Source organism: Cannabis sativa, chromosome 5, assembly GCF_029168945.1.
Source record: "Cannabis sativa cultivar Pink pepper isolate KNU-18-1 chromosome 5, ASM2916894v1, whole genome shotgun sequence".
NCBI lineage: Eukaryota > Viridiplantae > Streptophyta > Magnoliopsida > Rosales > Cannabaceae > Cannabis > Cannabis sativa.
Window position 1 is genome coordinate 1,992,194 of NC_083605.1, and position 17,239 is coordinate 2,009,432.

General features: G+C 36.8%; 3 protein-coding genes across 3 annotated transcripts; all 3 read right to left on the minus strand.

Moving 5' to 3' along the window:
* Nucleotides 1-5,724: 5,724 nt before the first annotated feature.
* On the minus strand, nucleotides 5,725-7,083 carry LOC115716546 (uncharacterized). Its single transcript, XM_061116029.1, has 2 exons — nucleotides 6,823-7,083; nucleotides 5,725-6,519 (listed from the first exon to the last, which is right to left on the minus strand). The coding sequence occupies exons 1-2, from the start codon at nucleotides 7,081-7,083 to the stop codon at nucleotides 5,725-5,727; spliced, it is 1,056 nt and encodes a 351-aa protein (XP_060972012.1).
* A 255-nt stretch (nucleotides 7,084-7,338) lies between these two features.
* Nucleotides 7,339-8,193, minus strand: LOC133038046 (uncharacterized). The gene has a single exon (XM_061116030.1). The coding sequence runs from the start codon at nucleotides 8,191-8,193 to the stop codon at nucleotides 7,339-7,341; it is 855 nt and encodes a 284-aa protein (XP_060972013.1).
* A 5,532-nt stretch (nucleotides 8,194-13,725) lies between these two features.
* LOC115716016 (spermidine hydroxycinnamoyl transferase) lies at nucleotides 13,726-15,391 on the minus strand. The gene is given in 2 exon segments (XM_030644703.2): nucleotides 13,726-14,655; nucleotides 14,657-15,391. Coding segments are annotated over 2 exon segments (1,332 nt in total). The 5' UTR covers nucleotides 15,181-15,391; the 3' UTR covers nucleotides 13,726-13,847.
* Nucleotides 15,392-17,239: the final 1,848 nt, after the last annotated feature.

The following is a 17,239-nucleotide window of genomic DNA, read 5'->3' on the forward strand; positions in this document are numbered from 1 at the left end:
TTTAAGGGGCAAAATACATTGAGGGGTGAGAACGGTAAAGAAATCCCACCTCGATGTAAATCATCTATATAGAGGATCTTTAAATCACAATAAGATTATAACAATGGTTAAATGAGATAGTATATTGGTATCGTGAAACATACAATATGCTCTATATAAGTCTGAGAGTGCAATTCTAAGTTCTAAGAGTGGATTCAACGAAGAATTAATAAGTAGGAATTTACTTGGTAAATTTGGTTCACTTATTGGAAGCTCAGCATATAGATCCATGGTCCCCATTCTAGTTGAGAACATTCTGCTTGTAAGACTCATTAATTGATTCGTGATTGATCAATTATAATTCTAAAGTTAGACTATGTCTAATTTTATGAATTTTCACTAATTAGGGGTGAAATTGTAAGGAAAAGAGTTTTCTAGGTTTATTTATTTATTAATAGACATTATATGTCTAATTAATAATTAAATTAAATGACAATATTATTTAATAATGTATTTTAGTTATTAAATAATTAGTTTTGGCATTTAAAAGGTTAGAATTGGAAAATTGGCATTTTTGAGAAAATAGAGATAAAATTTGATAAAATTGCAAAATTAAGTAAGGCCCAACAACACCTAGGCCGGCCACTTAATTAGATTTTTCAAATTATTATTTTCATTATTTTAATGCCAAATAATTCTAAACCTAGACCTAGTAGTTGCCTATAAATAGAAAGTGATGGCTCAGTCAAAACACAAGTTTTCAACAAGCCTTTCTGACAGAAATTTCTCTCTTCAGAAAACTGAGCCTTCCTCACTCTCTACCTTGGCCGAAATCTCTCTCTCTCTCTCTCTTTTCCCTTCATCTTTTTCGTGACCCTAGTGAAAGAGTAAGTGCCCACACACAGCAAGCAGTAACTCAATCATAGATTGGAAGACTGTGAAGGATCAAAGCTTGAAGAAGAAGGAGATTCGGGCTCAGATCTTGATTATACTCTGCTACAGAAAGGAATCAAGGGTTAGAGATCTGAGTGGAAGGAGACATTTATTCCGCTGCATCAATTTAAGGTTTTCTTAACTTTATATGTGTTTATTTTATCGTTTTAGAAAGTTCATATTTAGGATGTTAATAAACATACTTGTGAGTAGATCTAAGATCCTGGTAAAATAATTCCCAACACCAACTACATTAAATGATGAATCAAGCATGACCTCTAAAAGATCATGGGATCCATTATCAAAAATATTAACCACAATTCTTACAGTTTCACTAGGCTATAAGAAAATCAAAGTCTTAGAACCCCAACTTAACTTTTCAATCGTGAATTTGGCTTGAAAATATAATGCTCGAGCCACATTGAGCAAATGATGATGCTTTCTTTCAGCAACAGCATTTTGCTCAGGTGTCTTGACACAAGTAAAGTCGTGCATGATCCTATGTTGAGCAAACAATATTAGAATATTTTATTTATAGAAATTATTTTCTAATTAAGGAAATGATTTTTTATTTAAGGAAATAAATAAATAACTGATTTTTTGTTAAATGAATATTTTATATTCATTGAATCTGGACAAAATCAATTATGTAATATTCTATATATGGTCAGATTTCTATATTCATCACCTGATTTGATTTCCTGAATTAATTGTCAAAATATTCTGACAATTAATGTGGCGCAGATACTGATGGAGTATCTCACCTATAAATATAGGGTCTCGGTCCCCGAGCTCCTCACTCATTCTGTTCATAACAGCAAAATCCATCTAAAGAGAGTTGAGAGAGCGAGGAAGCCCGATTACCCACATTAATCGGTTTCTTTTGCAAATAAAGCTTATGTGGAAATAATGCTCAAAGAATCAATGGCTGGAGGTATTTCGATCCTTATATTCATATAGTGTATATGTTTATTTATTCCGCATGTTATATACACATACATATATTTTATATTATACATATAAATGTCTAACAAACAATTCTTTGAAAACTAATTCAGGTGCATTATCAGACCTGAAAGTTTTAAAAACACAGTTGAATTGTGTTTGAACATAGGATAGAAATTGTGGGATTATGCTTTTAGCATCAGATTTGTGCTGCATTAAATAAATCCATGTAAACCGTGAGTGGTCATCTACTAGAGTTAGAAAGTACTTGTGATTAGTGTGTGAGGCTATGTGATAAGGTCCCCATATGTCACAATGTATGAGATCAAAAATACAATTTTTAGATTATTATTATTCTGAAAAGAGAGTCTTTTCTGCTTAGCAATGGGACAAATATAACATGGTTTATTTTTATGTAAAGCAGAAGTGTTACAATGTAAAGTTTCCCCGAGAAGATCTAATCGCTTATGAGACAAATGCCCAAGTCAAGAATGCCAAATTTCAGCTGAAATGGACAGAACTTGGAAGGGATCTGGTGCCTCATCAAGGATATAGAGATCATTGATATTGCTACCTTTTCCAATCATCCTCCGGTATGGCTTTGTCCTAGATAAAAAAACTATCAGATTCGAAAAGTATGGTGATAGCAGTATTCTTTGTCATATAGCTAGTAGAAATGATGTTATACTTAAAATTGGGGGCATAAAGAACATCAATAAGGGTGATGTTATTATTGAGAACAATTGTGCCACTTTGACTAACATAAAAACAATTATTGTTAGGCAAAATGAGTTTTGTAACTGGTATTTTGCATATACACTGAAAAAGTTTTATATTGGAACAGATATGTCTTGTAGCTCTGGAATCCATAATCCAAGAATTATGTAAAATAGATTGTGTTATGGGATAGTAAGATACCTGTGTTACCAGAAGAGGTAGGTGGTTCGGAGATATTCATACCAGTTTGCTGTGCAGCAAGCAAATTAAGCAATTGTTGATACTGAGTTGTAGAAAGTTGAGGAAGGAGAGCCTGGTTTTCTTGCTGGTTGTTGCTACTGTCATCTGTTGTTTGAATTTGATTTGCATTGGCCTCTTTGGATTTATTCTTGTTAAAACTTGGTGGATACCCGTGAATTTTATAGCATCTTTCGATAGTGTGTCCAAGGATGTTGCAGTGAGTGCAAAAAGGTCTACTCCTTTTGGGAGGCTCATTCTTGGAGGTGGTATTATCAGTCTTTTGACCTGTATTTTTGTTTCCTTGAAACACGAAGGCCATAGCGAAATTCTAGTTGGTAGTGTTCGACTGATTACCTCTTTGATGTTCTTCTTGTGTGACTAGATGAAAGACACGGCTGATTTCTGGTAATGGTTCCATGAGAAGGATGCTACCAAGAACTTGAGAAAAAGAATCAGAAAGTCCCATTAAAAAGGACATAATATGTTCCATATGATAGTGATCTTGAAGTCTTTTGACTCCTCCACAAGTGCACCCATTGCAGGTGCAAGATGGTCTAAAATTGGTCAATTCCTCCCATATAGTTTTAAGCCTAGTAAAGTACATACCAATAGTTTGATTATCTTGTTTCAGGTTCATGAGATCTTTCCTTAGATTGTATATATGAGGGCCATTTCTTTGGTGGAATCAGACTCTAAGGTCATTCCAAATGGCAGCAACAGACTCATCTTAGAGAATGCTAGAAGAGATTTCCTTAGATACAGAATTTAAAATCCATGAAATAACAATGTTATTGTTTCTTATCCATGCATTGTAAAGAATTTGATTAGAAGGTAAGGGTTTAGAAATTGAACCATCCAAGAAGCCGATCTTGTTCTTGACAGAGATGGCGAGTTGCATAGCCCTGCTCCAAGCTACATAATTGTCCTGCCCCGTGAGTGGTTGAGAAATAAGAGTATGTCTTGGATTGTCTCCATGGTGGAGAAAGTATGGATTTGTAGGATCTTCGAGTGGATTTTTTGAAGCTGAAACTTGCAGAGAAGAGTTTTGAGTTTCTCCCATGGTGGTTTGGATCGTGGCTTCATCTTGAGTGCCTTGATTCGATTGATTATTGGTAGACATGTCAGACAATCAATCGAGGAGAAAATCGATTGAAATCTTGATAGAAAGGTAGAAGAGTGCAACGGAAGAAGACACAGCTTCGTCGGAGAAGGAGAAGAAAATCGGGTCCCATATAATTTTAAAAAATAACTTTTAGGGAATATTGCTAATCAATCACGAGGCGTCACCTCTAGGTGATGCTAGGCATCATTGGTACTTAATAGCAATGCTCTTTTTTTTTTTTTTTTTTTTTGAATAAAAATGAAAAATTCATCAAAATAAATCATCCAAAACTAAGGATGCAATTATAGTATGCAAAGAGTGACTACTAAAAATACAATCAGCCTCAACAAGAGAGGATCGGGCCAGACAATGCGCTACCCTATTAGCAGATCGCTTAACAACACATAACAAAACTTTGTCCATAACGACAATCAACGCCTTACAATCAAAAATAATATAGCCATAAGGAGAAGCTATAATTTTATTATTTTGTAAATCTGAAATTACTTGAAGAAAATCTGACTCCACGATCACAAGGCTTCTTTCATTTCCATTGCCTTAACTTCATGTGGCTGAAGTGCACCAACTTTACACACAGTTTTGGCCTGGACAACCACACCAGATGCAGACCGAGCCACCAATCCCACTCCAAACCGATTCTCTAATGAAAAAAATTGCTCCATCCACATTTACTTTGATGATTAGAAACTCAGAGGGCTTCCATTTATAAGACCGAACCTCATGATGGTCCCTGTGTGAGTCCTTATCGGCTTGTTAAGCATTAAACCAGTCCACATAATTGATTTTTGCATTCTGAATTACCTCACCCACCATAGGAAGTTTATCATTCCATACCACATCATTTCTAGTATTCCAAATGGACCATAGAATCGTGACGGCTTCAACACTCTCGGGTTCACTCCAAATATTCAAACCTTCCTCAAACCAGCTTGTGAATAACATAGCAGCAGGTGCTACAACAGTCACCTTCGTTTTCCTTCAGCAAGCACTAGCAAAGGTGCATTGAACAAGCATATGAAGTGCTGTTTTTGGTGCAGCAGAACAGATCGGGCAACATGTCGTAACAAGCACATGTTTAGTGGCTAATTGGAACCTTGTTGGAAGGCTATTGACACACACACACGCCATAAAAAATTCTGCACCTCTGGGGGAAGTTTAAGCTTCCACAGCTTCCTCCAAAAATCAGATGATGAAGCAGAACCAGGCCTAGAAAAGAGCTGCTGTAGCAAACCGTAGGCACTTTTAACTGTGGAAAAACCATCGTTCTCTTTCCACCAATACCAGCTATCACCTTCACTCCCAGTAGACAAAGGAATCTGCCAAATTAATCTTTGGTCTCTATCATTGAAGACTTTTGAAAGTATCTCATTATCCCACTCAAGCTTATTCACTTCCATCAAAGAATTCACCATTTTGTTAACAAGGCTCAGGTGAGATGATTCAATAAAAGGATTCACATCATCCTTAAGCCATGGATCCTTAAGAATACTAACCCACATGCCATCCCCAACCAGACTTCTCGCACCAACAATCACCAACCCTTGAGACTCCAATATACTCCTCTAAATATAACTAGGATTGCTTCTAAAGATGCGGTAAGAAAGTTACCATGAGCAAAGTATCTTGCTTTGAATATATTTGTAACCAAACTATCCTCACAAGTGAGAAGCCAACCTTGCTTTGCCAATAATGACAAATTGAAATCCCTGAAGTCCCAAAACCCCATACCTCCATTCAACTTATGAGAAGAAAGCTTGTCCCAACTCAACCAATGGATACATTTGTTTTTATTGCTTCTCCACCAAAATTTCCACGACATCAGTACTAATACTGACGGGAAGAAGAAACACATTCATGGTATAGGCAGGGAGAGCTTGAATAACAGATTTAATAAGCACTTCCTTCCCAGCCTTCGATAAGAACTTATTGTCCCAAGTTTGAACCCTCTTATGTACTTTATCCACCACATAGCTAAAAGTAGCAATTTTATTTCTACCAATAGTACTTGGAAGACCCAGATATTTGCTCTTCTCATCAGCCTCACGAATGCCCATTCTATTACAAATAGTTTGTCGCATACTCGTCGTATTGGTGCTAAAGAACACAGATGACTTAGTAAAATTGACCTGTTGGCCCGATGCTTTAGCAAAAACATCAAGCATCTGTTGTATGTTTGCAACTTCTTGTTCCGTAGCTTTACAATACAAAAAGCTATCATTCGCAAAGAGCATATGAGACACAATAGGAGCACCATTTGCCACTTTACACCCATGGATTAATTTTCTATCCTCAAAGCTTCTGATTAATGTCGAAAATCCTTCTGCACATTTGAGAAAAAGATAAGGTGAGATTGGATCGCCTTGTCTAAGTCCTATACTAGGAGTGATTGGCCCAAGAGTATACCCACTACTCACCACATGAAATTGAACCGAAGAAAGGCATCCAAAAATAAGCCAAACCCATTTGTCATCAAAACCCAACCGAGATAAAATAGCACATAGAAAAAGCCAATCAACTCGATCATATGCTTTACTAAGATCAAGCTTTAACACCATATAACCATCCTTCCCAACTTTCTTTCTCTTAAGATAATGAAGGATTTCAAATGAAAGCATGATATTAACCGTGATCAACCTTCCCGGAATAAAAGCACTTTGGTTCAAAGAAATAATATTCCCCAAAAAAACCTTTCATTCGATTAGCAAGAACCTTTGTGATGACTTTAGCAACCACAATATTGCAAAGAAAAATAGGTCTCAACTCGCTCATTTGATCGGGCTTTTTCTTTTTAGGAATCAACACTATATTGGTGGCATTCATGCCCTCAGGCATCTCCTCGGTCAAGAAGAAATTTTTGACACAATTTATCACGTATGTATACCAACAATATGCCAATACTTTTGGAAAAATTTTGGGTTCATACCATCCGGTTCCGGCGACTTATCGGGATGCATTTGAAACAAGGCATCTTTAACTTCTTGATCTTGAATTGGCCTAAGCAAATTTCTATTGTGCTCCTCCTTGACTATAGGATTTACACAATTCAAAACCTCATCCCAATCCCCATGTTTAGCAGTAAAAATTTGAGAAAAATAATCCTTTATCACATTTCCAAGACCATTATCCCATTTTTTTGGATTCCCCATAACATCTTTTAAACTGATAATATTGTTATTACGACGACGCGAGGAAGCTTTAGAGTGAAAAAATTTACTATTTTGATCACCATTTTGAAGCCACAATTGTTTAGATTGTTGCCGCCAAAACATCTCTCTCTAGTTCAAGATTTCGAAAAGCTATTGGTTGGTATCAACATATTGCTGCTTCCCTTCAGCATCACGACGGCTCTTCAGTTGCTTTAACTCTCTATTGCAGTTCTTGATACGAGCTGAGAAGTTACCCTAAACATGAGTGCCCCAATCTTGAAGTGCCTGACCACACAACTGATTCTGGTGCATAAGAAGACCATTACTCCAACTGTCCTGAATAATAGCTTCACACTCTTGAAATCTCACCCAGCAGTTTTCGAAACGAAAATGTCTCACCCTTTCAACAGCCACTTGATGCTCCATATCCAAAAATAAAGGGCTATGATCAGAGGGAGAAACCTCCGTGTTGAATAACTTGGCGTCAGGAAACTTAATTAACCAGTCATGATTAACCATTGTACGATCAAGCTTCGCTTCAATCCATTGGGGAGTATCTCTACTCTTTTCCCATGTAAATGGATGGCCATTCATTTCAAGATCAATTAAACCACATTGTTGAGTCACCTCTTTGAAGCCTTCAATTAGCCAAGTTGGATAAGGATTACCCCCAATCTTTTCACTATTGTGGAGAACATTATTAAAATCACCCATGATACACCAAACCTCTTTTGATCGAGCATATAAAGTCCATAAAAGTTTCCAAGTATTCCTCCTTAAGCTACGATTGGGCTCACCATACAACCCAGTAAAACGAAACTTCCCATACCCTTCAAACTGAACCAAGCTATCAATGTGATTTGTAAAGAAAGAATCAACATTAACCTCCTCTTCATTCTTCCAAAACAACGCCAGTCCCTCACTCCTACCATTAGCTTCAACAACAAAACAACCTTCATACTCCAAACTTCTACATAATAATTCAAGTTTCTCCTTATTACATAAAGTTTCACACAAAAATATTACCTTAGGCCTTTCTTGAGCAACAAGCTCTTTAAGGAACTGAACATTTCGTGTAGGCCCCAGACCACGACAGTTCCAACTCAACATTTTCATAATGTCTGGCGAGCCCCATTGCCAAGGCCCGCCAATGATGAGTGTTTTTTGAAGTCCACTACCACCAGCTCCATGTGACCCATACTACCTCCCTCCCCAACCTTTCTTTTTTTATTATCTTAAATTATCAGCCCAACATTTTCATCACTCATTATTTCCTTTTCCTTATTCTTTCCAAACATATCCTCATTAACTTCAGCCCCATTGCCAACACGTCCACCATTATCTTGATTGCCAATCATATTACTAATTTTATTTACTATATTATGGTGATTCACTCCTCATTGATTCTTGGCTAAATGAACGTCAGACCTTCTTTCCATATTCGGTTGAAAGGAGCTTACATGTCCAGGTTCATTGTTGCCGTCAGCCACCTCCGACTTCCACCCTTTGGGACACAAAGCCACTGCGCTCCAATGTTCTTGTGGTTCTTCTGTGGCAGCACTCCCATGAAATCACCGTACGGTTTCGTAATTTGGTCTGTCGATTGATGAAACAGACGGTTGCAAATTTTTTTGGAATGACCAATGACACCACATATGAAACAAAAAGTCGACATCCTTTCATATTAGAAATGAACCCAAAACCAGCTACCATCTTCTTTTGTCAGTTTCATACGCCTTCTTAAAGGTTTTGCAATATCAATCGTCACTCTAATTCTGAGATAATTTCTCCAGACTCCAATGAAGTTTTTCGAATCTGATTCTAAGAACTTTCCCAAAGCATTACCAACTCCACGGACTGTCCCTTCCGTCATACATCCCAGTTTTACATCATGAATCTGAACCCAAATATCAAGGTTGTTTAAACGAACATCATACGGATCTCCTCCCACAGGCAATCGTTGAATAATCAATTGCATTCTCTCATAAGTCCACGGGCTGCCATTGATGACACGTTGATCAATATCTATTTCATGATAGAATTGAAACAAAAATCGATTGTTCTCAAGCTTTTTAACAAACATTTCCATTCCCGGCTGCCATAGCGAAGCCAATATATTCCGCATCTTATCAAAGTCGATCATCCTATTAGATGGAAACCTCCCCACTAAGCACCACCTATCATCAATCCCCTCTTCCACCCCGTCTCCTCCCACTGTCACTCCCTCAAACTCTTCCTCTTCTACCTAAAAGTTGTAAACACCACTGGAAGACGCACCCACAAACAAAGAAACTAGAGAAACAAACCATACTATTAAGGCTTATGACCGTATTGAATGGGGTTTTTTGGAGGCTGTTTTGCTCAAACTCGGCTTCAGTAGAAAATGGGTGAATCTCACTCTTTCTTGTGTGACCTCGGCTAGTTATACCATCACCCATGGAGACAAGGAAATGGGGCCTATCATTCCAACTAGAGGTATCAGACAAGGATGTCCTCTCTCTCCATACCTGTTCATTTTGTGTGCGGAAGGTCTCTCTGCTCTAATCAAGAAATATGAAGGTCGAGGCTGGCTACACGGTTGCAAAGTGGCTAATGGGGCCCCGAGAATCTCTCATATGCTTTTTGCGGACGACAGCTACCTCTATTGTAAAGCTACGCTCCAAGAAGCTTTGAAAGTCCGTGAATTGTTATTCAAATTCGAAAATGCTTCCGGTCAACAGGTCAATTTAACCAAGTCCTCCATCTTCTATAGTACAAATACTTCAGACGCCACCCGAAGCCAACTGAATCATACCCTTCAGATGTCTCAAGCCACTGAGAATAGCACTTACTTGGGCCTCCCTAGTACCATGGGAAGAAACAAAACGGCGGTCCTAGGCTTTCTTAAAGATCGGGTTCGCAAAAGACTCCAAGGATGGGAAGGTAAATTCCTTTCTCGGGCAGGCAAGGAAGTTTTGGTTAAAACCGTGGCTCAGACTCTCCCAAGCTACGCCATGAGCGTGTTCCTGTTACCTTTAGAGATCAGCAGAGAGATTGAACAATTGATGTCAAAGTTCTGGTGGAAATCCTCAAAACAAAACAGTGGTGGAATCCATTGGATGAACTGGGACAAGCTCTGTAAGCATAAAGATGTTGGAGGTATGGGCTTCAGGAATCTCAGGGATTTTAACTTGGCTCTTTTAGGAAAACAAGGTTGGCGTCTCCTCACTAGAACGGACTCTTTGGTTTCCATGGTTTTCAAGGCTCGATATTATCCTCATGGTTCCTATCTTAATGCTCCTCTTGGAAATAATCCAAGCTTCGTTTGGAGAAGTATTTGGGAGGCTCAACAACTGGTCACGAAAGGAACAAGGTGGTGCATTGGTGATGGTAACAACGTTACTGTTGTTGGTGAAGCTTGGCTGCCCGATCCCCACAATCCCTTTGTTAGCTCTTCTCATCCTGCTCTTTCGGGTGTCAAAGTGAGTAGTTTGATGGTTCCAGGTTTGAAATGTTGGGATGTTGAGTTGATTGATGACTTGTTCAATGAAAGAGATAAAAGCCTCATCCTTCAGATTCCGTTACAAGTTGCTGAGTGCATCGATCATGTGATATGGAGTTCTGACTCTTCGGGGATTTACTCTGTTAAGTCCGCTTACAACCTCCTACAGCAAATTAATGGTCGCTGGAGTGAAGAAGAAGCATCGGCTTTTTGGAAGAGTTTGTGGAAGCTAAAGATCCCCCCAAAGATCAAAAACTTGATATGGCGTGCAGGCACAAATTGTCTCCCAACGATGACACACCTTCGAACTAAGCGTGTGGAGGTTAGTTTACTTTGTCCTTTCTGTCAAAGTGCTAACGAAACAACACTGCATTGTTTGGTAACCTGTCAAGTGATCACCCTGGCTTGGAATCGTGTGGGGATAGGCACTCAAGTGGCCGAGGACACCAGCTTTCTCGACTGGTGCAGTGCGGCTTTTTCTGGTGCAGACAGCGAGAAGAGGGGGTTAATAGCGGCTGTTTGCTGGGCTATCTGGGGGGCGAGAAATGGGGTGGTCTAGAACAACAAAGCTGTAAGAATCAACGATATTGTCTCGGCTGCTACAGTCTATCTTAACCAATGGAGAAATGCTCAAAACTCTTTGATAGAGTCATCCGAAAATGGTTTTATACCAGGAGATGGTTTGGAGCATTGGGTGTCACCTATTCACAATAGTGTTAAGATTAATGTGGACGCGACATTATTTGAGAGTAACCACAGCTTTGGTTTCGGCATGGTACTGAGAGACAGTCGTGGGGTCCTTGTTCATGGACGCACGGTGCTCAAACAAGGCGATGTGAACCCAGCTTTAGCCGAAGCAATGGGCGTGAGGGAAGCCTTGAGCTGGATAAAAACTCTCTCATTACATCAGTGTGTGTTGGAAACCGACAGCCTAGTAGTAGTCCAAGCTATTCGGAGCTCTATTGATATGATTTCTTTATTCGGTTTGGTGATTAAAGATTGTAAAGAATTGCTTGCTACTTTGAGAAATGTTTCTATTTATTTCGTTAAACGGTCAGCGAACTCAGTTGCTCATGCTTTTGCTAGAGCGTCTAGTTCTTATCCTGATTGTGTTTTCAGCTTGGGGATGTCCCAACTGAGTTGCTTCCTAGTTTGGTTGCTGAAGTTCAAGTTTAATAAAGATGAATTTCATTCAAAAAAAAAAAAAAAAACCATACTATTAAATTAGAAAAGGCCAAAAATTACAGTTGTCTTTCCTTCTCATGAATTTATACTTGTGGTATAGGTAGCTCTTATTACATATTCCAAATAAGAAGTAAGTAGACATAAGTCATTATCTCAATTAATAGCTAAATTAATAGATATAAGTTATTATCTCAAACCCCAACAACCAAACAAAATAATGGTAATCAATTAAATATATAAGACACACCACATTTTTATATAAAAAATAGAAATTGATACTTATTATTTACAAAAATACTTTCATAAGGTGTGAACAATAATTTTATCTTTAATGAGCTTTTATTTATCAAAATATCACTTACACATATACATTCATGTCAGCCTAAACAACCTTCCAATCATTATCCTTTCGAAACACACGTTTAAAATTCCTTCGCCATCTTCTTCTTCCAATTGCCTCATTTATCAGTTTTTTTGGCTATTACCTTATGTTCTGCTTCTCTATTTCCATTACCAAAAAAGCTTTCAAAATGGGTCATGATCAGTTGCTAACAAGGCTAAAGGGAAACGTCTAGTCATCGACAATGATGACTTCGATTTCGCACCCCCGTAGCTAAAGGTGGTCGTCGTCTCATGAAGAAGAAATCGAAGGTGTCTTTGCCTGAAAAAATTTCAACTTCGACGCCCAGAAGAGAAAGAAAAAGTCAGCTTCAACGCAATTGTGATGAAACTGCAATGCAATAGTTATATCCGTAGCGAGCCAACTAACATAAAACCACAAAACAGCTAATAATTTCACATATTTAATACAAATGAATATTACAATAATTATATTTTATCTGTTCAGGTCCCGTATTTGATAAACACGAGCCCTTTTTTTTTTTTTTTTATAATACTATGATATTGCAATAGCAAAACTATTATTCAACTAACATGCAACTTAATTGCAACTAAAAATGTTAAATGTGAATTTGTATCTATAAGAAACTATTTGTCAGTATTTTTTTTGTCACTGGTGGATAATTAATTGTACCTTGATAGTAATATATGGAAAAATAACTATTAGACCTCTATAAACCAACTTTATATTAACTAATTTAGTATATTAATAAAACAAAACATGTTATTTATTTTTTCTGAAGAGCTTTGTATATTGTATTGACAATAAGAAACACTTGCAAATGTGATAAAATCTATTGTATCATTGTCAATTTGTAATGATTGATATGTCAAGTTTCAAAGAGTTAGAAAAATATTTATACAATTGTAATGCAACTGTTAATTATAAAACATAATAAAAACCAGAACAGTGTTTCCACGTACGTACGTAACTCTATCTACATATGAATTTACTATTATATTCGTGATTTGATATGAACAAATTCATCATTGATAATTTGGAACGTAACAAAAATGCATAGAGATAAATATTTAACTATAGTATTGATGTAATATTTTTTTTTTATTATACCTGAGTTAAATTTTTTGGGAACTTCAGTTCAACTTTTTGCAATTTGCATTTCATGAATCTGAAAAATAAAGTCAAGATATTAGTTTTATGCGAATTAAACCGAATTTCTGGTTGAATTTTAGTTTTGTAATAATTTTTATGCACATTTTTCATGAATTCGAAACAGTCCATATTTTGATTGATTCTGATCGTCTTCTCAGGTGAAGTCATCAGAATTAATAAGAGTTCTCTTTCTGATTAGGTTACGTTTCGGCTGTGTTTAGTTGTTGGATTGGTTGCTGAAAGTTATCGTTGTTGAAGTAGATAGATAATGAGGCTGAATAAATAGAGCAAGAGGTATTCTTGTAAAATTTTATTGGTTGGCATGTAAAAATATTTATATGGCCCGCTCAATATACTTGTAAATATTTTTGCCAATTTAATATATACTTGAAAAAAAAACCCCTTAATTATTAACTCAATGATTTTCGTTCTCATAATACCAAAACATAAATTACAATTCAAATAACAAAACACTCCCTTAATAAATACCCAAAACAAAGTGCATATATAGCTTAATTAATAATAGATATAAGTTATTATCTCAAACCCCAACAATAAACAAACAAACAAAGTGATGGTAATTAGTTAAATCATATCATCAAAGAAATACATCTTGAAAGCTTCAACATGTTCCACAAGAAGACAAATCACAATCAAGAGAGACTCATCATCATCACAACTATTCCTTATTATCCAAAGATCACCATCAATTTCATGATAAGCTGGCCCAAAATGGATCTCCTTTCCCCACCCAAAATCAATACCCTTAAACGGCAAATTCACATAGTTTATGACACTAATCACAGGATTCCCACAATACTTGCCACCTCCGTTAGTTGACGATTTATAAGAGTATTGAAACTTGGTCAGATCTTGTTGACTTTTCAAGTACTCAATAGCTGACAACACGTAATCATTTGTAACCATATCAATAACTGAACGTACTTTACTAGCAACTTCACTTAACGAACTAGATAACAACTCCCCCGCCGTACACCTCGCCGTTACATCGAATACTCCGTTACCAAAGTACTCAAACGGTAACGGAGGCTCCAGACGCTTTCGCGAATCGATTGTAACGGCACAAGCTGTTGGTTGTTGAGTGTCGTGCTTTCTCGCCTTACTCGAACACCTCCAAATATGAGCTGCTAACACCTCATAACGCGTGTAAGGTCGAGATGGACGGTTCAGATCGTTATTTGCCTTGTTCTTAAGTTTCTGGACTTGTTCTTTCGTAAGCTTTAGTGTGAACATTGTTGTTTTCATCTTCTTAAGCTCTTCCGCGTTAGGTTGTTTCAGCAAAAACGGCATATTACCAAAGTCGTTTGAGTGATCAAATCGTTGCGGGTTTGAACCACAACAATCTCCAACTCCAAAGGCCTTTTTGTCAAAAAAATGGTGCCTTCTGTAACGGCAAGCCCCGTGCGATTCGGGCCCACTCAGTCATGAAGTTGGCGGCGCTTAGTCCGTCAATGAGGACATGTGATGCGGTAACCCCTAGGCTTAAACCCCCGCAACTGAACTTGGTTAGTTGGACGAGAAGAAGAGGGAGTTCGTGGATTGGGAGAGACTCGTTTACATAAGGAAGTAAACGATCAGACTCAAGAGTCGGTGTGAAGTAATCTTTCTCGAAATAAGAAAGATCAGCGTTCAGCTCGGCTGCAACGAAAACAACTCCGTTTCCATTGCATTCGATTTGAAAACGCCCGTTGTTTAAGCTGCGCAAGCGCCCAGCTAGTGGATAGAAGTGGGGTAGAGTGTGGCTTAAGGAATCGATTAGGGTTTGAGTAATGGTTTGGAATGGGAGTGTGGTTGGGGCGTAGAAGTATATAGAACTTGTATATGTGGTGCATCCAATTTGATCCCATTCCGACAAAGATTGATTCCCTTTCCAAGTTGATTGTGCTGGAGTCACCATTACGTTTTGCTTGATATTTAGTTCCATGGTATTTTGGAATTGGTTATGAAAAGAGCTTAGAATATACATATATTTATAGAAAAATGTTAAGGGCACTTGAAGTGCTAAGCACCACAAATATATATGACTAATTGTTATTAGTGCAATTTAATAATATCGGGTCCTACACATTTTAATTTAATAAAGAGCATTGATGTTGCACGGGTGGTTCCCAGCACTTTACACCCTACGATTGGTTAATGATATTTTTTAAAAATTATTTTCTTAAATTATATGGGACCTGCTACTTAATTATACTAATAGCGGTATGACACTAAGGAGGGTGCTAGTCGAAACTATTAACCAATTATAAAGTGTCACATATTGTTAAGTAATTTAAGATACCAAATAACATTGCTCTATACTATAATGCTGCTATCTCCAACCATGAACATTAAATATAGTAGTTTATATATATATATATATATATATATATGTTAGAGATTTTATAACAATGGAAGAAAATCAAGATTTATTACAACTCTATTGTAAAATAATACAAGGACTAAAATAAGAGATTGATTAAATATATGTTACAATACATATATATACACTATATATTACATATATATAAAAGGTAGAAGAGATGAAGATACAACACATATAATATAATATATGTATATATATAACTAGAGAATAATTTATATATAAACACTCACTCACAACCTTGAGTGTAGATTAGTGGGGATCACCATAACTTGAACAAGGTATTACACCTTTGTCCAAAAGCTTATTTCCCCCTATCTCTAAGCACTAAGGGAACTCTCTAGGAAATAGCTTTGGGAATTATCAAGCCTTAGGGTTTTCTAGCAAAGTGCTTTCTTGATAGAAAACTTCATCTCTTTTACAAATGAGCACCAAAGACCTCCTTTTATAATGTTTAGGTGATCACACATAGAATTCAAATTCCACACCTCATTTCTCTCCCATAAATGAGTATTAATCCATTTTGTAACAACTATATCATCATAATTTTGAATTCTATCATCATCTTTGTGTAACATCTCTTTTATTGTGTGATCAACACATGAGTTACAAGTGACAACAAATTGTAACTCCTCTCTAAGTTACAACATGTAGGTTACAAAAGTGTAGGTTATAAAATCATAGGTTACACATTTATTTACCATACACTTAATATATATTATTCACATATATTTATCACATTTTAATCTACTTTATTATTATATTATAAAATAATATAACAATCCCCCACTAGATTAAAATGTGTGACACACTTGTAACACACTTGTAACATTTATTTAATCAATCAAAATATTATATCAAAATATAACATTCCCCCACTTTGATTGAATAAATATACACTTTTAAAGAAGTCTTGCTTAGGTGCATTAGGTAAAATGTCTTTCGACTTGAATTTTACCTTAGTGTAGTTACCACAAAGTTTGATGAAATTTTGGTTGCCGTAGCATTGAACCACTATCCCTTTAATACAAACCAGTGATAACACACACACCCTCGCTAATGCTCACTTGAGACCGCGTGTCTCGCTCTTGCACCGTTAATGGCCATGTGCAAAATTCCAATTCATAGACTCTCTAGAGAATACTCCCAATTCTCATAAGAGGCGGCACCACCTCTAGTCCATATAGGTGGAGTTTTAGTGTCTCACCACTCTTTAGACACTTCTTAAGCTTAAGTGAGTTTTCTTAAGCTTAAGCTCCATTAAAAAACCTTTCGGTTTTAACCCTCAATTTTTACCACATGTACTCATTCATAGATGAGACAATTGAGTACCATATTCACTCTATTGACTTGTTATTACCTATTGAACTTAAGACTAGATGTTTACTAGTGTTAAGATAGGTTACCATCAATGAGCAAAACACTAAGGGAGTTTAGGTCCCATCCCTCGAAAATTCATGCTTTAATCTTGTACGGAGATTAAGCGATTTGTTATAACCTCTCACTATTGATTCCATGTGAATCATGCATGCCAAAATATAGTGTTCACTTTGTGACCACTTTTCTCCTTAAGTACTTAAGCTTTGAAAATTCA

Excerpts from the sequence above, each read along its gene's own strand:
- LOC115716546 (XM_061116029.1), bottom strand. The coding sequence starts at position 7,083 with ATGGGGAATCCAAAAAAATGGGATAATGGTCTTGGAAATGTGATAAAG. Across the intron at positions 6,520-6,822 it reads TCCAAAAGTATTGGCATATT|AGAAAGAAAGTTGGGAAGGA; the intron begins GTTGGTATACAT and ends CATTATCTTAAG.
- LOC133038046 (XM_061116030.1), bottom strand. The coding sequence starts at position 8,193 with ATGTTGAGTTGGAACTGTCGTGGTCTGGGGCCTACACGAAATGTTCAG.